At 43.5% G+C, this 22,171-nt stretch overlaps 1 protein-coding gene across 1 annotated transcript; it reads left to right on the top strand.

Annotated features, from left to right (window-relative positions):
* Positions 1-4,935: 4,935 nt before the first annotated feature.
* Positions 4,936-22,169, top strand: STRC (stereocilin). Its single transcript, XM_074236267.1, has 29 exons — positions 4,936-4,993; positions 5,335-6,117; positions 6,217-6,241; positions 6,749-8,003; positions 9,621-9,683; positions 9,846-9,956; positions 10,179-10,345; positions 10,827-11,013; positions 11,304-11,419; positions 12,608-12,740; positions 13,123-13,305; positions 13,957-13,995; positions 14,127-14,294; positions 14,449-14,514; positions 15,001-15,126; positions 15,413-15,471; positions 15,966-16,089; positions 16,218-16,330; positions 17,884-18,019; positions 18,384-18,580; positions 18,805-18,895; positions 19,137-19,293; positions 19,724-19,893; positions 20,112-20,267; positions 20,665-20,807; positions 21,159-21,307; positions 21,553-21,650; positions 21,751-21,898; positions 22,081-22,169. Exons 1-29 carry the CDS (start codon positions 4,936-4,938, stop codon positions 22,167-22,169), a joined length of 5,310 nt encoding a protein of 1,769 aa, XP_074092368.1.
* Positions 22,170-22,171: the final 2 nt, after the last annotated feature.

The following is a 22,171-nucleotide window of genomic DNA, read 5'->3' as shown; positions in this document are numbered from 1 at the left end:
GGCTAGGAACTATGCACCAGGGCAAGAAAAAGTCCCAGGTCCATGTGCAAGGTTTGGGAATAAGTGCTGTGCCAAGCAACATCTTGGTCAAGTACTACCTAATTCCAAGTCACAGATCCAGGGTGGATTGAGGAAGAGACCCATGTCTAGGGGTGAGAAATAGTTGCAGACTCTGTCCTGTGTCTTAGATATTGAGAAAATTCAGAAATAAGTAGTAGTAGTAGTAGTAGTGTGCCTGACCTCAAGAGTGAAATGGGATCTTAGTTAACAGCTTCTAGTCAGTCTAAAATCTGCAGAAAAATAACCAAGGTAGAAATCCCAAATCAAAAGGAAACTCACAATCCTAATCCTGTAACTGAACCAGCCTAACTTTCCAGTTGGCTGACAGTGACTAGATCCAAAAAACAATCTATTTTGTTCAGACCCAAACCAAAGTTGACAAACTGCAGAACTCAGATGAAGGGGTAGAGGGAAGCAATTAGACTTTGCCCTAGATCAGACTACTTAAGGAATGCTGAAAGCTTTCAAGTTCCTGTCATGAACTGTCCCTGAGAGTTTAGAATAAAACAGTTTTAACATCTTCCAAGAAAGCAGCAAAAGACCTTGTCTCCACAAGTGCAATTTGGTCCTAACATTAAATCCAAAGTTAGGAAGTAGGCTGGAAGATGAGTAAACAAACAAAAAAATAGAAAATCCCAATGATAGGACCTCAAGTCCCAGGTGGTCTTGGTTTCAGTTGCTGTGCTAGAAGCACTGTCAGTCTTTGGGGCAGGATTAATTGTGGTAGGACTTCTCACAGATATCCGCTATTGGATGAAAAGTTCTATATCCCAGGAGCATTCAAGACACAAACCTAAAAGAAGACATTGTTTTCAAAATATCTACAAGCAAAGTCTCAAATAAAAGCATAGATTGGGCACAGTTTCAACTAGAATTCCTGGATGAGATGAAGCAAGAGTTTAAAAAAGTTTAAAAGAATTTTTTTTATAAATATCATGAGAATGCTAGAAGAAAAAATGGAAAAGAAAAGGGAGCTGTGAAAGAGAGAAGTTGAAAGGGAATTCTGGGCATTTTTGAAATGGAATTTTTGAAATTTTGGCATAAATACAAAATCTCGTCCAAGCAATAAATTTCCTGAAAATTAGAATGGATCAAACAACAACTAACATTTATAGAGCTATGTACCAGGAATTATGCTGAATGATTTATAAATATAATTTCAGGTGATATAACCATGTGAAATAGATACTATTATTATTATTATCCCCATTGCAAAGTTGAGGAAGTTGAGGAAAACAGGTGAAATGTCTTGCCTAGGGTCACAGATTTAAATTCAGTTCTATCTTTCTCCAGGCTCAATGCTTTATGCACTGTGCCAATGATTCTATGAAATAAGAAATTGTTGCCTAATCACTTATGTAAAAAGATTTGAAAAACAGAAATTTCTCATAGCCAAAACAATTGACTTGCAAAACATATTGAGGAAGAAAAATTAAGAATCTTTGGATTATCTGAAAGCCAGGACTAAAAAAAAAAAAAAAAAAAAAAAAAAAAAAAATAGATCAAAAAAGAGCCTAAACATCATATTTCAAAAAATCTTAGAAGATGTCTCTTGAAATCAGAAGGCAAAAGTAGAAATAGGAAGAAGTATCCTCAAGTAAGTTCCTGAAAGTAACTCCAAAATAAAAACTCCCAAAAACATTACAGTCAAAATCTAGGTTTCCAGGTCAAAGAAAAAATACTGCCAACATTAGGAAATAATAAGTACCAAGGAATCACAGTCAGAATCAAATATAATTTAGCAATCACCACACTAAAGGAGTGGAGGGCTTAGACTATATTACAGAAGGCAAAGCATATAGCCTTACAGTCAAGAATAACTTACTCAGGGGCGGCTAGGTGGTGTAGTGGATAAAGCACTGGCCTTGGAGTCAGAAGTACCTGGGTTCAAATCTGGTTTCAGACACTTAATAATTACCTAGCTGTGTGGTCTTGGGTAAGCCACTTAACCCCATTTGCCTTGCAAAAACCTAAAAAAACAAACAAACAAAAAAGGAATAACTTACTCAGACAAACCAGAGGGAAACAATGAAGTTTTACTAAAATAAAGAGTGTTTAAGCATTCCTGCAGCAGCAAGGTGAAGCCAGAGGGCATAGAGTGCTGGCTCTGATGTCAGGACTCATCTTCATGAGTTCAAATCTGGCCTCAGACAATTACTGAGTGACCTTGGGCAAGTCACTTACCCCTATTTGCTTCAGTTTCCTTATCTGTAAAATGAGCTAGAGAAGGAAATGCCAAACCACTCCAGGATCTTTGCCAAGCTAACAACAAATGGGGTCACGAAGAGTCAGATATGACTGAAACAAGAAACATTCCTGATAGAAGTCTAGAGCTGAGTAGAAATGTTGAAGTTCAAACATAGGAGTTAAGAGAACTACTTTAAAAAAAGGAAAAGGAAAAGAGAACTATTAAATTTAAAAAAAAGAACTGCTTGCATAGTGGTGAAGAAAGGAAGTAAAGAAGGAAGAAAGGAAGGAAAGAAGGAAACAAACATTTATTTAAAAACCCACTATGCTTTATGCTCTGTACTACATATGCTCTGTACTACTACTACTCTGTACTACTCCTTTTGTTCCTCACACCATGGGAAGAAGTTTCAATAATTATTCCCAATTTATAGTTGAGATCACTGAGGCAAAGAAAGGTAAAATATCTTGTCCAGGATCACATAGCTAGTAAATATCTGAGGACAAAAATAAAATCAAATCTCAACTTCAAGCCCAGAGCTCTCCTTAACACATATACATTTATACATACACACACACACACATATATATATATATATATATATGTATACGTATACATATATATATATACATATATATACATATATACATATACTCCTTCACACATACACAGTGTGTATGTATGTGTATATCAAACATATATATTTACATTTCTTATGTTAGAATTTTTTTGATTGATTATTTGTGTTAGTAAGACTTTCTTTTTCTTTCATTTTAAAATTAGGCATAAGAAGTGAGACAAGGGAGGAGAAAGGGCAGATTTTAGCTAATTGTAAAAAAATTTAATTTAAAAAATATCAAATGATAAATAGTGTCAAATGCTGCAAACATTCACCACCTCTTGAACTGCTGATTCCTAGCATTTAATGATAGGACCTCAAGTCCTAGATGGTCCTGGCTTCAGTTGCTGTACTAGAAGCACTGTCAGTCTTTGGGGTAGGATTAAATGTGGTAGGACTTCTTACAGATGACCACTAAAAGAGTTCCATCTTGATTTGATTCCCAGACTAGATAGTGGATGAAAAGTTCTATATCCCAGAGATACCCCCCCCAAAAAAAGACTTATTTGTACAAAAATATTTTAAACAGTTCTTTTTGTGGTGGCCAAGAATTGGAAATTGAGGGGATGCCTAACTATTGGGGAATGACTGAATAAATTGTGGTACATGAATGAAATGGAATATTATTCTATAAGAAATGATTGAAAAAACCTGGATTTATATGAACTGATGCTGAGTGAAATGAGCAGAGCCAGAACACTGTACACTTTAACAACAACCTTGTGTGATGATCAACTGTAATAGATTTAGCTCTTCTCAGCAAGACAGTAATCAAAGACAGTTCTAAAAAGGACTTGTGATGGAAAATGTCATCCACCTCCAGAGAAAGAACTATGGAGACTGAATGTATACCATTTTCACTTTTTTAAATTTGTTTTTCTTTCTCATCTTTTTTCTCTTTTGTTCTGATTTTTTTTTCACAGTATGACTAATATGGAAATAGGCATAACATGATTATACTTGTATAACCTATATCAGATTACTTGCAATCTTAGGGTAGGGGGAGGGAAAGGTGGGAGGAAACTTAACAAAAATGAATATTGAAAACTATCTTTACATATAATTGGAAAAACAAAAAATAAAATGATATATCCCTTTGATCAATCAACACGAATTTTTAAAGTTCTACTATGTATAATTTGCCTCGCTTTTCCAGTTCCTGCCCCTCACCTTGCTGAATCCTAAGTGACTGCCTACATTATCTACTTCTAATCCTGGCTGTGAGTCAGAAACAAAACACCAAGAAGTGAAAGAGTAGCCTCCCAGATCTTACAATTTCTTGCACATTTCTTGGTCAGTACTATTTGAGCTTTTGCCATATTGTTCTTAATTTCCTGGAATACCCCATTGTCAACTTTCTATTTATCCTTTATATAGATTCTTTTGTTTGTATGTTGTCTCCTCATCAGGTCATAAGTTCCTTGAGGGCCAGGACTGTCTTTTGCCTGTTTTGTTTCCCCCTTTGCTTCTCAGAATGAAAGGTAAATAATAGGCACTCTATACGAGTTTATTGATTGATTCATTAGGAGGCTCCCTGCTTATATTCTCTGCAGGCACTTCTCTTTCTTCCATAACCCTATTTTCCTTGTCTTCACTCCCTGGCTTCTTATCTTGAATCTCCTATGGCTCCTTCACACTTTCCCTAAAATTTCCAAGCTTCTCTCCTTCTCATCTCACTCCTTCCTTTCCACTTAGGGCTACCTCTCACTATATCACTCCTTCGTAACTACCTCCCTCTCTCTCTTTTTTTTTAACCTTCTACCTCTCTGACCCTCTCCCTTTTAGCTCTTTCTCCAACCCCTTCCTAAGATTCTCCGGACTTCCCTATCACTCAGCCTACCTCTCCTTTCCCACCTTTCCTTATGACTACAGGATCAGGTGTTCAGAGGCTCAGGTGACAACACCATGTTAGGTTACCCATCTGTTAGGTTACAGATCTTCTTTCCTTCAGGCCTGAGTGGTGTGATAGCTGGAGTCCATGGCTACTGTGTCCTGCCCCTATTCAGCTCCCCCTAGGAAAAACAGCTCAGTATTTACCTCCTTAACATCTTAATGCTCACCTTGAAACATGGCTCTGAGCCTCTGGTCCTTGCTGTTCCTGCTGCTGCTGCTCCTTCCCCATGCAGGTGAGGGAGGGGCAGAGGATAGGGTGGGAATAGGTTGGAATGTCTATAGGGTGGGACTATTGCTAGAACCTAATACATATTTGTTGAATTGAATCAAAGGGCTGAAGGTGAAAGGGGAGAGGAATAGATAGACCAAGGTTAAGGGAGAGAGGATCCAATCTATGGGAGAAGATGAAGGATCAGAAGTCAGATCAGCTCTGATCATGGGCCAGTGATAGAATATAATTTCCCCACTTTCCCTACTTATCTTTCTGAGTAGAGACTAGAGACAACTGGAGCTGCTCCTAAGCTTGGGCTCCAGTCATTTCTGTGACAATGACCTTTGACTTCTTCCTCCACAGTGACCCTGGCCCCTGTGGAGTCCCAGGACCCAGACCCTGTAATTTCTCTCCTGGGGTCAATTTTAGGGGCCCTGGATGTGGTCCCACCAAGTTTCTTCAGTCGTTCACAGTTCTCTACCTTCCTAGACAACATTTCTTCTACCCTGGAAGGCTTAGAGCCTAGAGATATGGGGGGAGAGGAACCCCCAACCCTCAGACCCCCTGCACTACGGCTTCATGATTTCCTGGTGTCCTTGAGGGGCAGCCGGGACTGGGAACCTCTGATCAAGTTATTAGGGGACACCCTGGCACTGCTAGGACATGAGCAGACACCTCGGGACTTTCTGGGGCACCAGGCAGGCACCCTAAGTGGGCTGGCAGAGGTGCTATTGAATGTCCTACTACCTGAGGAGACCACAGTGCCTCCCCGGCCCCCCTGTACTCGGGATGGACCCCCTGATTGTGATCTAGCTGCTGATTGGTTACCTTCACTTCTACTGTTGCTGGAGGGTACTCGTTGGCAGGCATTGTTACAGATGATTCCTGAGGCTGACACCAACTTCACAGACCCTGGCTGGGGGGAGCCACCACCCCGCCTTTTGCAGGGCCTCTTGGGCATGATACCACCACCTGAAGAGCCAGGGGTTGAAGGAGCCCTTTGGGTGGGCCTACTTCGTACAGTGGGGGCTCCCCTCTATGCTGCCTTCCAGGGAGGGTTGCTGCGTGTCACTCACTCCCTGAAGGATGAGGTTTTTGCCATGCTGGGGCAACCAGAACTTGATGCCAGTGGGCAGTGCATGGGAGGTAAGCAGTGCCTGTTTAAGGAATTGGCAGTAGTGGGAAAAGAGGGGGGGGTTGGGTTGTGCAATGGTGGGGTCATCTCTTTTTCTTTCTCCATCCTAGGTAACTTGAGACAGCTACTCCTATGGTGAGTAACCAAAGACCAGATCTGAGAGAGATTGAACCATGCTAGTCAAAGGAGACAAGCTGGGGGAGCCAGACCTTGGGGATTCTAGTGTAGAGAGAAGGTGCAGCAATGGTCCTGGCAATGGTTAAACTAGATTTCTCCTTCCCTTCTCCCCATGCCAAATATTTGATATCACCCATTAAAAGGCTGATTATATGCCATATGAGCCCTTCCCTGGGCAGTCTTTGAGTTATCTAGAATCTAGTCTAGGTAAGTAGGAAGCATCCAGAGAGGGATGTGCCTCAATTTTCTTCAGGTTGTGGTAGGATTTTTTTTTTTTTAGTTCTGTGCCCCATCTCTATCCTAGCTCCTATGGATCTTTCTCAGTAATACTTAGACTCCCAGAGGACCTATCTTATGGCAAAGTCCATATTTACCTCCCCCACCCCTCACCCAGTACATGACTAGACAAATTTAGAAGAATGCTATGAGTGACTGGACCTATCTTACGTCTCCTTCTGTACTCAGGGGAATACTGCACAATGTATCCTGGGATGCCCAGGCACTGGGATTCTTGTCTGGGACACCACCCCCACCCCCAGCCCTCCTCCATTGCTTGAGCACAGGGGTACCACTGCCCAGGTCCTCCCAGCATTCCACCCATGACCACTCTCCAGAGCCTCGCTCCTTCTCCATGGATGCAATCTGTGACTCTGATTCAGAATCTGACATACCCTTCAGCATCTCCAATTTCTCCATCCACCTTTACTGTCAGCATGCCAAGCCCTCTACCCCGCGCCCACCTTCCAGCATGGCAGTGACCTGTGAGACGGCCGCATGGTATGTGACCTCTCTAGAGGTGAGCGCCCAGTTTTGGTTGCAGGCCTGCCATGATCAATATCCGGAGCAGTTCCTGGAGGTCATCTGCAGTAATTTCTCCCTCCTGTCACTGCCCAGACCCAACAGGGGCCTAGTGAGGCGGCTCTGTGCTGGCCTCCTCCCCCCACCCACCAACTGCCCAGAGGGCCTGCCACCCATTCCCCTTACCCCAGAGCTCTTCTGGGGTTGTTTCCTGGAGAATCAGACGCTGTGGGAGGAGCGAATGTGTGTGGAGGAGGGCCTGGAGGCTGTGCCCCCACAGAACCAGGCATGGGTGCACCATGTATGCCAGGGTCCCACCCTGGATGCCACAGCCTTCCCTCCCTGTCATGTTGGGCCCTGTGGGGAGCGTTGCCCAAATGGGGGCAGTTTCCTGGAGATGGTATGTGTCAATGATACCCTTTATGATTCCCTCATACCCTTCTGGCCCTGGCTAGAGGGTCAATGTAGAATTAGCCGCGGGGGTAATGATACCTGCTTCCTGGAAGGACTGCTGGGTCCTCTGCTGCCTCCATTGCCTCCACTGGGACCCTCACCCCTCTGCCTAACTCCAGGTCCCTTCCTGCTGGGCATGTTGTCCCAGCTGCCAAGATGTCAGGCCGCTGTGCCCGCCCTTCCCCACCCTACCCGTCTACACTACTTTCTTCGCCTCCTGGCATTCCTCCTGGGCCCAGGGGCTGGGGGTATAGAAGCCCAGAGGCTGCTGGGCCAGGCTCTGCTACTCTCCAGTCTTCCTGACAACTGCTCCTTCTGGGACTCCTTCAACCCTTGGGGCCGGAGCAGCATGCTCCGATCAGTGGGTGAATATCTGAAGCAGGAGCAGCAGCTGACCCCACCTGGTCCTGGTCCCCCTGATGGCCCCATCCAGGATCCTGGCAAGACGGAGCTACTGGCTTGCTACAGTGTGAGTACTCTGGCTTGTCAGAAGAGTTGAAAATGGGTTGGGGGACTGGAAGAGGTTTCTTTTTTTTAATCAAATTAACCAAAGATTTATCTATTTTATTAGTTTTTTCATAAAACCAACTGGCTTTATGTAATTAGTTCAATAGTTTTCTTGCTTTCAGTTTTATTGATTTCACCTTTAATTTTCAGAATTTCCAATTCGATATTTAATTGGGAATTTTTTAATTTGTTCTTTCTCTAACTTTTTTTAATTACATGCTCAGTTCATTAATCTCTTTTGAAAGAGGTTTCTTTTTGACATTGCTACCCTCCCCCTTCCCCTTACACTTTTCTTTTTTTCATAAGGCAGGGTGGAGAAATGGGTTTTATTTTTGGGACTGAAAGTGGAAGGAACTGGGGACTAGAAAGGTCTGTGGAATTAAGGTAGTGATTGAAGTGAGAATATCTAATAGTTTAATGATTTCTGGTCTTTAAACCAGAAAGAGCTGAACACCCATTGGCTATCTGACTACAGACAAAGCATTTAAGCATTCTAAATAATTCTTACCTTCTCATACTAACAACATTCACCTCTTAGTGTTCTAGGTAATTGTTTAAGACTATTAATTTACAGAGACAATACATACCTCTATTGGTAAAGGGAAATTCCTCACTAGAAATATCTGTATTTCATTGAAACCATCAGTTTATTTATTCTCCTAAATGACTTCTGGATATCCAAATGTGAAATGCCGTTTTCTCTATGAAGCCTTCCTTAACATCAAGTTAAAAGTGACAGAAGTGATCTGTGACCTTTCATAGCACTTTGCATCTTTCCTTTGTATTTATCTTATTTTATGCCATAACTATATATATATATATGTATATATATATATATAATGTTTTATCTCTTATTAGAGTATAAGCTTCTGAGGACAGGGATCATATCTTATTTATCTTATTTACAGAGCCTAATGCCATGCTTTTCGCTTCTTGGGCATTTAACAAGTCATTAAATGAGTTAATGAATAAAGCCAACCTCAAAATAGACCATCTAGAATTAGCCAAGAAACTTTTGTTCTAGGTCCAATTTTGACAATAATCATTTTTCTGACCTTGGACATGCCAAGGGGGCAGCTAGGAGGTGCAGTGGATAGAGTACTGGCTCTGGAGTCAGGAGGACCTTAGACATGCCACTTTATTCAGCCTGGTTTTCTCAACTATAAAATGAAGGCATTATACTGGATGATCTCAAAAATCCCCTCCTTTTCAAAATTTTATGATTTGCATTAATGAACCCCAAGTGATGGCAAGTAGAGGTGGTTTCATTGACAACAGTGAATTATTTATAATTATAAATCAGTTATAATTAGAATACATAACTATTATAATCAATATTTATTGAATGTTAATTACATCTAGCCAGTATTATGCTCATTGATCAAGGAGATTCAAGGGATGGTTCCTGCCCATAAGGGGTTTATCATATAAAACAGAGTAGTTGAGGAGATTACAAACAATAATAAATAAGAGCATGAAGTAGTATGAAATTTAGGCCCATTTCAAAGTAGAGGAATCTGTGATACTGGCTGGTGAAGAGGATTGCCTCTCTTTGATATGTTCTTTTTCTCAATGGTAGCCTTTACTATGGGAATTGCTCCAGAGGGAGAAGAGTGCTTGGGTCCTACAGATTCTTGTTCAGGTAAGGGAGGGACAGAGCAAGAATGGGAAACTATGACCCAGAAGACTTTCACAAGTCAGTGGACTCTTAAATGTGGGTGGAGGCTTTGATAGTTTGCACAATGCAATGTCACCACCCATTTTTCTTACTTGGCTATCTTCTCCTCCCTCTGCTGTCCTCCAGGAGTACCTGCGCATGCCCCCTGAGAATCTCCAGCAGCTAGTGTTATCAGCAGAGAGTGAGGCTGCCCAGGGTTTCTTGGCACTCATCCATCACTCATGGGCCCAGTTGAAGGTGGGAAGCCAAGGGAGTCATTGGTCCAGATTGAGACATAGGGAGGAACCTGGAGAATAGAAGCAAGGGATGCTTTGGGTAAAGGATCCATGCACAGGGATTTATGCATGGATGTCTTGGGAAGGGGCTTAATCATTGGGAAGAGGAAATATAAATAAAGGGAGTGTTACTAAGTAGGGGTGGTCAGGATGAAGTCACTGATCAATATTATCATTCTGTCAGGTGCCCCCATCAGAGGAACGGGCTTTGGGCCGATTGACAGCTCTCTTGCTACAGCGATACCCTCGACTCACGCCTCAGCTCTTTATTGATCTGTCACCACTCATCCCCTTCCTGGCTGTAAATGATCTACTTCGCTTCCCACCCTCCCTGCTGGCCAATGAGAGCGTGTGAGATACTTGCTTTTGCCATGAGCATTTTCCTTTCCCTACCACTACCCTTGCCCTGGACCTAACCCTATCCCATCATGACTTCACTCCATATTAATTCCCTATTCTCATCCTTTTCTGCTATGCCTACTTCCCTGCTTGTTTCCCACCAGTTCTGGGGTCTCAGCCTATTATTCATTCATAGGATCACAGATTTAGAGCTGGAAGAGACCTTAGAGAACTTTGACTCCAGCCCCCTCATTTTACAAATAAGGAACTGAGATTGAGAGAGGTAGTAATTTGTCCATGATCATAGAGAGTAGTAGAGCCAAAATTTGAACATGGGTCCTTTCACTCCTAACCCAGCACACTTTTCACTATGCCACATGATCAAGCATGCCAAGATAAATCCTGGGGGGGTCTTATTCAGTTGAGTACTCATGTCAAAACTGGGGGGGGTCGAGAGCAGGGCTAGGGGGTAATACTTATCTCCCTTCCTAAGGCTGGCTGCCATTCGTGATCGTAGTCCAGCCATGAGACCTGAGCAAAAGGAAGCCTTGGCACAGCTGCTGCTGGCACCTGAGCTGTTTGGGGAAGTACCAGCCTGGTCTCAGGAGCTACTGTGGGCTGCATTACCCTTGCTGCCTCATCTTCCTTTGGAACACTTCCTGCAACTTAGTCCCCACCAGGTACTGACTGACAGTTCTTCCTCTGAATGTGAAAGGTTTCTTCTCTTAACCTTGATCCTTGATCTGTCTTTGCCTTGTCCCTGTTGAATGAAATGGGAACTAGAGGTTGGGATTAGTTAGATCTATGGTTTCTATTTCCTTTTCCCTTCCCTCCCCAAGAATCATCACCTTTATATTGAAAGAGGACTATCTGGCAATGTTAGAAAAATGTTGGGCCCAAATGTGACCTCTACAGTAATTCTCCCCAAGACTCATTTGACCAAACAATGACTCTAATCCCTCCATCTTAGATCCAGGCTCTGGAGGACAGCTGGCCAGCAGCAGGGCTGGGACCAGGACAGGCCCGGCATGTTCTACGCAGTTTGGTGAATCAAAGTGTCCCAGATGGTGAAGAACAGGTGCGAAGGTGAGTGGTTGTAGAGTTAAGAGATAAGGTTCAAGTAGGCAGAGTTAGATATGGATAGTACCAACTGGAATTTCAAATTTGTAAAAACCTTTTTGGGGAGCAATCTGGTAAAACACAATAAAAGATGCACAAATAATTCAATTGTTAGGAATATTCTCTGAAAGTTCCAATCAATAACAAAGAATCATTCAAAGATTTTCAGAGCAGCATTACATATAATTAGAAAAAATCCACAAAAATTGAAAGTAACCTTACAACCACAGGGGAGTGCTTGATACCTATTATGATGAATTCATTAAGATTGACAAATAAATGGATTTTTAAAATCTAAAAAAGAACTTTAGGTGTTGAAATAAATCGATTTAAATGTAAATAGCTACTAAGCAAGTTTAGTTGTTTGTACTAATGTTTAATGCTAAGTTTCTAATAAAAGATTTAATTTCCAGAAAAGGAAAAACAGGACTAGCCACTGGCAGAGCCAGAACAGCAAAAAAGGGCTAAAATGAAATTGTAGGAATCTGGGGAGGAAGGAAAAAAAGAGAACAGAGTGCCCACAAGTAACATAAAGGTCAAATGATGCTCATACAAGGTCAGGCTTGGTACCATACAATACCTACATGATATTTCTGTGTCTGTAATAGTATCTATTTTTTTATTGATATTTTGTTTTTTCCAAATACATGTTAGGAAAATTTTTCAGCATTCATCCATATGCATATGGACATTTTTAAGTTACAAAATTTCCTTCCACTCTCTCTTGCTACCTCCTCCTCTCAGCTGCGAACAGTTGGGTTAATATTGAACATACACATTTGTGTTAAACATGTTTACACATTAGTCATTTTCAGTATGAGGAATATAGATTAAGGGAAAGAAATACATGAGATATTTTTTTAAAAAGTGAATGTGATGTCCATCAGATTGTGAAGAGTTTTTTTTTATGTTTTGTTTTTCTTCCTCTGGATGGGGATAGTATTGTCCATAGCCAGCGTAATAGGGTTGTCTTAGCTCTCTGAACTCCTGAGAGGACCTGCATTCATCAGGGTTGATCATCTCACAACGTTGTTGTTTATATGTACAATGTTCTTTTGGTTCTGCTCTCTTCACTCATCTGCTTAGTATCTATAAGATTCTTCCCTTCAAGTCCATGTTAGGACCCACACAGAAACTGGCTCTGTGATTTCTCAGGCTAGGGTCTCTTGCCTGCTTCCTAAGTACTGAGGAACTTCAGAGTCTTGTGCCCTTGAGTGACCCCATGGGGTCAGTAGAGCGAGGACTTCTAGAATGTGTAGCCAATGGAACCCTCAGCCCTGAAGGACGGGTGAGCCCCTTGACAGAAGAACCCTAAATCCAGGGCTCCCTTGCTTTGCCCATCTCGATAAATTTTGCTCATCTGACCCAGCTAGGTTTTTGTGGAGGGGTACAAGACCCCTCCTTCCTACATGACCCCATATACTGCCCTCATTACTACTTAGTAATGTTCCCCTAGTCTCTGATATTTTTACTACCACAAGCACCACTTCATTCTACCTTGGCCCACATCATTTTTCCTCCTCCTCTTCTTCTTTCTTCTCCTTCACCCATTCACATTTTGGTCCCAGGTCAGTGTATAAACCACCCCCAAATGACTGAAGGTGAAGTTAAGAGACTGGTATCTAGGAGCTTGTCTCCCATTTCCTGCTTACAATCCTTATGTTACACAGGTGGCTCATGAGCTGCTACGGGTTCTTCGTTCAACTGGGGGGACAGAGTTGAGTCCACAGGAGCTGCAGGCTTGGGGCCCCCTCCTCTCTCAGCTTGGACTCAGCTTCTTGGAGGAGCTATCAGAGCTCCAACTCAAAACTATTCTCCCTGCCTTGCAAAGAACTGAACTCACACTGGGCCAGGTAAGAAAATCCCTTATCCCTTAAGAAGCTTTCTTTGCTCCTGTTCCCCATAAAAATCTTTTCCTGTTGGCACCATGCCTTACCTTGTGATCTGAGTAGGCTGTGAGTCAGACTGACAGAGATAATGATCACTGAGTAGGGGGAGTCTAAGGGTAAGGCCAGGAGCTTTTAGGAGAGGGGTTCTTTTTTTAAAATTTAAGGCAATGGGGTTAAGTGACTTGTCTAAGGTCACACAAGTAGGTAATTATTAAATGTCTGAGGTAGGATTTGAATTCAGGTCTCCTGACTCCAGAACTAGGGCTCTCTCCAGGAGAGGGGTTCTTAATCTTTTTGTATGACATGGATCAATCTAATGAACTCTATGGACTCATCAGATTAATGTTTTTTTGAAATACCCAGGATTACTAAGAAACCCAATTATACTGAATTACAATCTAATATATTTATATAAAATATATATGTATATATATAGTATAAATTATATATATATATATATGTATATATATATATATATATATATATATATATATATATATGAATACACACACACACATATACCCAAGTTCACATATATCATTAAGAGCCTTTGTTTTAGGATCTTGGGTCTGAGCTGGTACTTCTTTCCTTTCCTTTTCTTCTTCCTCATTTCAGGCTACCCTGCTGCTTGACCGTCTCCTTCCACAAGAAGATGTAAGTGGCAGATCCTCTTTCCAAATGTCTCCTTAGTGGATCACTGACCTTCTTCCCTACCACCACACTCATCACACCTAACCCTTCAGCCTCTCCTCTTTCTCAGGCCTCATGTACTGATTTCTCCTCAGCTCTCAGTGGAGGAGCTCTGTGCTCTCCATCCTCTGCTGCTAGGTCTTAGCCCAAAGTCCCTCAAAGTCATCCCGACAGAGGTCCTGGCTGCAGCCTGTCCCTGCTTGTCGCCCACACTGTCTAGGCTTTCATCAGCTCAGAGAGCAGCATTATTGCAGGCTTTTCGGGTATGTAAGTGGGTGGAAGGAGGAAGTGGGAATAAATAATAATGTTGATTGGGAGGGTAGCTGATGAATCTGGCTCTATCCTCTGGTCTTCTTGTGAACTGGGTACCCCAAAATGATGGAGATACAAAAAACAGTGCCAGCAATTTTCATTCAGGTGAAAGATGGAGTTCAAATCACAGGACCAATTGGTGCAGATCCAACTGTGTGTCCTGCTGACCAGGTATGTCTGAAGTTTCTTCACTCCACCTCAGCTCCACAGGTCTCAGGGCATTTTCATTTCTCTGGAGCTGACTTGGAAGGCTTTCCCTACTCCAATGGTCCCTAAGAAGTCAGACCTGTTCTATTCCCTGCCCTAACCTGCCACAGATTTATTCATCCCTTGGGAGGGGTTCTGGAATCCTGGAGCTAGTCCAAGTTCAAGAAGTGAGGTCCAGGTGTTCTCATGAGCTGCCTCATGTTTCTGAGTACCTGGTTATATAGGAACCTAAGGATTCCCAAGGTCTCTCTTATGAGCTACAGAATGGAGTGGAATGGTCCAACAATGAGCGATCCTGAAATGGTAGGGAAATAATTTTATCCTCACCCCTGCACAAATGGACCATACAGTGGGTCCTCCTTGTTTTCCCTTTCCCTCAATTTCCGTGGTTCCTTTTTCTTTTCTAAGGGCTAAACATTACCCCTCTCAATTCTGCCCCAACCCCACCAGCCAGGCTCTCTTATCTGGCCAGAGTGTTTACTTCCCTTGCTGCCCCTAAAGCTGCTACAATTGGACACCCCAGTTCTTCTGGCCAATCTCAGTCCCTATCGGGAGCTGCCCTGGTCTGAACAGCAGGTAACATTCCCTGCTTGGCCCTTTCCTTTTCCCTCTAACACTTCAACATCCAGTCTAATTTGATACCTATAATCCTTCCCATACTAGCTTTTTAACTTATTGCTTCTCTAATTCATTTCCCTTTCCCTGGGGAGAAAGCATGTGGGAAAAGGTTGAAACTTTGGAAAGATGGGAACTGGCCATGTCTGGTTCTGGCTCTTAGGTGATAAAATGGGCTCTTTGTGAATTGAATCTTTAGTCAGAGCCCTAATGGTCCGAGGCCCCTCTTGTTTCCTTTCCTTTGCAGGCCCAATTTCTCTGGAAGAAGATGTCATTGACCACCAACCTGACCCTAAGAAACTTGCAGTGAGTGTCTTATGTCAGAAGCAGGAGGTTTCTCTTCTGTTTCTTCTGCCCCAGTTGAGGCAACCTTCCTCCTTTTGTTCCCTTTAAACAATAAATCACATTTCCACCCTGGCCTCTGCAGTGCTAAAGAGACATTTATATAGGCTTGGGGATTCTCTCATATGTGGTCTAGTTGAGTTATCTCTAGGGATCCTAGCCAAAGTCATCTAAGACTGATAGAGGACCTCTCCCTACATACATACATACATACATATATATATATATATATGTATATATATATATATATGTATGTATAAACATTTATATTGTTGAATTGTGTCAGTCATATCCAGCTCTTTGTGACTCCACCTGGGGTTTTCTTGGCAAAAATACTAGACATGCATTTAACTACACACACAATTTTGACAACACTACAGGTGTCAACCTGGGAGTGTGGGAGAAGTTGGCAAGTTGTTGTCTGGCTTAATTGCTTCTCCCAAGTTTTTTCCCTTCAGGTCTCTGGGCACCTTGGCAGGAGGCATGCCCTGTGAGTGGTTGCTGCAGTTCAGTTGGAGGACAGATTTCCTTAAAGTTGTGGTCTTGCTCTATCAGCTGCCTGGTGGGATCCGAGGGAGCCTGGTGAGAGAATTTACTACATGAATTATTGGGAAAATATGGATAGTAGAAAAAGAGGGGAGGAGGGAACAACCTTGGTATCAGATTTCCAAGTTAGGCTCCTGAAAACACTTCCTTACCTACTTCTACAGAGGGCCTGTATTTGGGAGGAACTACAGAGGAGAATGGAAATGTCAGAGATGGAGCTAGGAGGCCTAGGACCAGACCTGAATGGTCTGGAGCAAGAACTACTTTTCCAATTACCGTAAGCCCTGGGATCCAATGTCATGGGGTGAGGGTTAAAGCCCAGAGTTCCAGGAGGCCTGGTGTGGGGAAGATGGGAATTTTGTCCTTAGGAGATACTGTCAAAAGTGGCTATTTTCTGCCTTGGATTATAGTGCCTTTCATAGTGTTTAATTAAGTGTTTATTGGACAGGTTGGGTTGAATTAGATTGGGTTAGGTCATTCAAATTACTTCTGGATAAGTAGGTAAAGATGTTGGTTAAAATTCCAATTTCTCTTGGTTGACAAATCAGAAATGCATTTCCAGAGTGGGAGGAGTAAAGGATCCCATTGCCTTTATTCTTTTCTCTATGCTTTATTTCCATTGGAACATGTATCTGAATTGTGTAGCTAGAGATATGAGGGAAGTGAATGAAGATGATCTCATCTTCCTAGGAATGAAGCAGTAGTAAAAAAGAAAGTAAATTCTAATGTCATATTCCTGAACCTTTCCCAACTTCTCCAAAGACTTTAGCCCCTCCACTGTGTTCTGTATGCCCAATTTCCCCTTCCCTTCCCTTCCCTTCCCTTCCCTTCCCTTCCCTTCCCTTCCCTTCCCTTCCCTTCCCTTCCCTTCCCTTCCCTTCCCTTCCCTTCCCTTCCCTTCCCTTCCCTTCCCTTCCCTTCCCTTCCCTTCCCTTTCCTTGGCAAAGCAGTTGGGGTTGAGTGACTTATCCAGGGTCACACAGCTAGTAAATGCCAAGTGGCTGAGGCTGGATTTGAATTCCAATCCTCTTGACTCCTAGGCCAGTACTCTATCCACTGCACTCACTACCTGTATCCCTTGCCTGCCCAATTTCAAAGTTATCATCTTTGATTCTCTTCGACATTATTTCCTAGGTATCAGAGAAATAGGACTGCTTCCAATGTCATTTTCATGCAAGCAGTTGTGGGATCTATGATGTCATTTCTTGTCTGAGAGACTGTGCCCTTCCCCCATTCTACCTGCCCCCCACCCCCACTGTGTCTCCCACCAATTTCTTGGTAGGATGGGAAAATGTCAGAAGACTTCATCCCTACCTTTGTCTTTTCCTTTATATGCTATGACTTTGGACAGCTTCACTGGGCTCCAGTTTTGTAATTTTTAAAATGGGGCTATTGCTTACCTCAGAGTATTGTCATGAAGACCAAATTAGATAATGGATATGAAAGTACCTTGAAAATTGCTAAGTGTCGTAAAAATGATAGTTTCCATTATTGCCCCTTCGTATGTCCCAACATTCTATTATGTCACTGACTTTTGGGGCTAGCATCAAGTAGATTGAATTAGAGGGGTGACTCTAAGCCATTTCCTTTTTGCACCTGAAACCATCCTATTTTCATTCTCTCTCACTTCATCACAGGGGGAATAAAGGCAGGGATATTTAATTTTATTGTTCAGGAATAGGGATAAAGTTAATCATACTGTGGCTGTGGCCTATCTGATTTCACTGTCTATTTAGGAATATTTTGCTCTGCCTTGGGATTATGGGGTTAATGGATTTCTTTCTGACTGGACTTAGTTAGTAAGGTGTCCCTGTTATTTAACTCTTGTAGAATGCAGCTGATTGACAGACTGTCCAATGATTCCATTCTCTTGGCACTGGAACTAGTACGGGGTGACCCTGAGCAATTCCTGGTACTTCCCCCACTCCGACGAGAAGCCCTGGCAGAGAGGGCACTACGGAGTCTGGTAATGGTCTTCCTCTTCATAGCCCTTGAAAGATCTTACTCTTTTGAACTACTTGAGTGTTCCTTATCCTTCAGGATCTCAGATCCCTAGACCTACCCACATATCCTGGATCTCACTGACCCCCTACAGGTTCTGTCCCTCCAGAGTCTACCTTTTGACCTTAGATACAGATGAATATCCAGAAACACCTTTCAGTCTTCCTAACCCTTCTTAGCTGGATTCCTTATTCAAGGAAATCTTGAGGACCAGAGTGGAATGGAGGATCACAGAATCACAGGGTTAGGGGAGGCCAAAGGTTTTGGAACAGTAATTTGGGGTCTCTGAAGCAGAGGTCAAAGTGCCCCGGGTCTGCTGTTTCCTTCAGGCTCCACAGGACATCCCACTCTCAGTGGAGGTCCTGGAGGCTTTGGGCCCCCTGGTTGGATCCCTGGGAACAGAGAGCGTAGGCCGAATTCCCCCCCAGACTCTGCTGGCTCACCTCAGTCGATTGCAAAACTTTTGCCTGGGAGATCCTTTTGCCACAGAGTTGGGATGTTTGCTGCTGCATGAATCTGCATTTGGGTATGGATCTTCAGGAGTCCAGAACTCCATTTCTCTACTCAGAATTCTTGAACCCTAATTCTACCCAACTTCTAAGTCCTCACTTATAATTCTACTTCTTACCCCCTAGTCTTCTCCAGTTTTCCTTCCCCAAGGTTTCTAGTTCTCCTCTTAATCTAAATCCCCTCTTCTGCACTTTTCTTAGTCAACCTAGTGTTGATACTGACTTTATCACAATCCCTCAGACGGCCAGAACTCTGGAGCCGAGATGAAGTGGAGCAGGCTGGACGCCTGGTGTTGACCCTATCCTCTCAGGCCATTCTCCTACTACCCAGGGTGAGGTGGGGAAAGGGGGAACAGGTGGGGAGGGCACGGAATTCCATCCAATAAAAAGGAGGTAATTGATCCATAAATTAGTGGGACATGAAGACTCATAGAAGGAGGGGAGAAGAAAGGAAAGAATTAGGAATGTATGAGGAGAGTCCCAGAGGGGGCAAATGCAAAGTCCTGGAAGGGGCAATGATGTCTCAGATGTCTGACTTTGGCTGTCTCCATGTCTTTCAATTTCTGTGACCAGGAGGCCTTGGGGCCAGAGACCTTGGAGCGACTTCTAGAGAGGCAACAGAGCTGGGAGCGGAGCAGGGCTGGACAACTGTGTGGGGTTCCAGAGTTAGGACGCAGAAAAGCAGCATTGGTGACTGGGATTGTCCAGGCAGAATCTGAAGATGAGCCAGGTGAGAACCCTCCAGCATTTTGCAATAAAAAAGGACATACAGGGAGTCTACAGGGAGTAGACAAGTTCTAATTCTAACCACTAATTTGCTTTATTACTGAACAAGTAACTTCATCTTTTGGGAACTTTTAAATAGGAGATTTATAGTCCTCTCCAGATCTTATCATCCTGTGTTTCCATAACTTTTCACCTCCTTTCTGCTACTTCCCTGGACTATCTTGGCTCAACTTTCCATATCATCTCCCCAATAACTTCTGCCCCACCTTCCCTCTCCCCAATGAATTACTGCATCACTGACTCTGATGGCAACCATCAAAATGTGATGCTCCTCTCTACATTACCCTACATTAAAAATGTAGGGATTATTGCTTTCAGAGGAACCCCACTGGGGCAAGGGTTTTAGTTCTGCATTGCCTCTCTCTGTCCCTCAGATCCTGTGCCTACCTGTGCAGATATTCGGGGGACCTTCCCGTCAGCTTGGTCAGCAGCACAGATTGCAGAAATGGGGCTCCCTGACTTTGAGGACTGCCTGGGGTTATTTGCAAAAGACCCTGGTCTTGGGCCTGAGGAATTACAAGCAGCAATGGGCAAGGCAAAAGAGGTCAATCAGGGGGCTGGGTGTATATAGAAGCCAATGAGGGTGATCAATACAGGAATGTGAATGTGAAAACAAGTATATTTGAGAAAGAGGAGGGAAAGGGGAATGGAAACAGGGAAAAAGAGACCAGACAGAACCCCTTCTTAAACAGGTGGGCAAAAGGAATAGAGTTTGCTATGTTCCCCAGGGGGAATCTGAGTCTCAAACTCCTTTCCTCCTAGTTGTATGGTCCCCCTCAAGGACTTCATCCTGAGCAGATCCTCCAGCTGGGTCGACTATTAATAGGTCTAGGAGAGCGTGAGCTCCAGGAATTGACTCTGGTTGACTGGGCAGTGCTGGGAGCCTTGGGACAGTTGGAAGGCTGGAGCAAAAATCAGGTGATTACTTCTAAGCGACTCAAGGATCAGACCCCCTAGGTGTGTCCAAGCTCTTAGATCTTTCCTTTGGTACTTTTGTTTCCCAACCACCCTATATTTTCTGTTTTGAATTCCCCCATCATTCCCATAAGCTGGTGATGCCATGTTCTCTGTTATGGAGTTTCCTTTGACTACTTCTTATATTCCCTTCAATTTCTTATATATCCTCAAACCCTGGAGAAATCCCTATAGGCCTTGAAGCCTCAGTATCTATTCAAAGAAGTACTTATATGGCACCTACTGATCTTCTAAAAACTAGATAATTTTTTAAAGATTTATTCAGTATTAAATTTCTATGACCATTACTTTCCCATCTATTATCTCCTCTGTGGTTCCCACATCTTCTTCTGTCCTCCAGCTCCAAGTCATTGTTTCCAGCTTCTTACATCAGAGTGGCCGACATGTGAGGAACCTGGATTTTATTCACTTGACTGCTCTTGGCCATGCAATCTGTGGCCTTCGGCCAGATGAGATACAGCTTGTCAACAGTCGGGAGTTCAGGTCCTTTGTGGCGTGAACAATGAGGGAAAAGTGGGTTCATTGACAAAGGTCATTAAAAAAAGAGTCCCTAGGGGCGGCTAGGTGGTGCAGTGGAGAAAGCACCCACCCTGGGGTCAGGAGTACCTGGGTTCAAATCCGGTCTCAGACACTTAATAATTACCTAGCTGTGTGGCCTTGGGCAGGCCACTTAACCCCATTTGCCTTGCAACCCCCCCCCCCCAAAAATAAAAAAAATAAAAGAGTCCCTAGGAATGAATGGGCAAAGAAAGAAAATTCCAGTTCAGAGACTAGGTTTCAATTGCCAAAGTACCTCCTGTCTATGATTATGACTTTGGTTTCAATTGTTCACAGCAAGGCCGTTCTCTTTCTGGGCTCCCTGCCCCTCAAGTGCTCTGAGGAACAGCTAGAGGCCCTGGCTCACCTGCTTGTGTTGCCTGGAGGTTTTGGGCTAGTCAGTAATTGGGGGCCTGAGATCTTTACTGAGATTGGCTCAGTAGCAGGTAGGAAGAAGGGATGTACTAGAGATGGGGGAGGGCTAAAGCAATGGGTAAAAGGTTTCTAGTTTGAGTGGTGGTGGTGGGGAATACTTTCATAAGGGATTGATGGGATTCTCAATGTGAAGAAATGGAGGAAGGGATCTAAGCTGAAAGATTTCGGGATGATTTGGGGGAAAGTCTGTGAATAAAGGATTAATGGGTACAGTCCAGAGGCGGTCCTAAGTGCCTCACTACAGTTGGTTCTCTAGCTGGGCTCCCGGACCTGGTGCTCTCCGCATTGCTTCGGGGACAGATCAGAGGCCTCACTCCATTAGCCATTGCTGTCATGCCAGCACCCAAGTTTGCTGTGAGTACCAACAGTGGGATTAGTTCCTGGGAAATAGAGGCTGGAGAGATTTGGGACTGGGGCAGAATGATGTGGATTCACTGTATACCCCCCACTCCAGGTGGTATTCAGCGCTGTCCAGCTGTCTGGCTTTACCAGTGCTCAGGCTCTGGCAATTACACCTGAGCAAATGGCCTTCCTGAGCTCTGAGCAACGCCAAGCAGTCATCTGGGCTCAGCATGAAGGAAAGGAGAGCCTAGAACAGTTGGGTGAGTGACCAGTTTCACAATTCCCCCTTTCCCCAGTCTGCTCTTGACTACCAGAATCTGACCCCCACTGGTCTAGATAGTCCTGGGATGAAGGGGTCCATAGACAGAGGAGCTGGATTCCAAGTAGATCACTTAGAAGTAGGAATCAATTTTTTCCCCTTTTTTTCCCTATCCCTCTGCAGGGCGAAACACAGCTTGGGGCATCCAGGAACAGACACTTTCTTTCTGGACCCTCACACTGATTACCTTCCTACTTGGCTGCTTACCTTGAAG

The sequence above is a fragment of the Macrotis lagotis genome, chromosome 4 (assembly GCF_037893015.1).
Source record: "Macrotis lagotis isolate mMagLag1 chromosome 4, bilby.v1.9.chrom.fasta, whole genome shotgun sequence".
NCBI lineage: Eukaryota > Metazoa > Chordata > Mammalia > Peramelemorphia > Peramelidae > Macrotis > Macrotis lagotis.
Note: the sequence above shows the minus strand (reverse complement) of the source record. Positions and strands in the feature narration are given on the sequence as shown.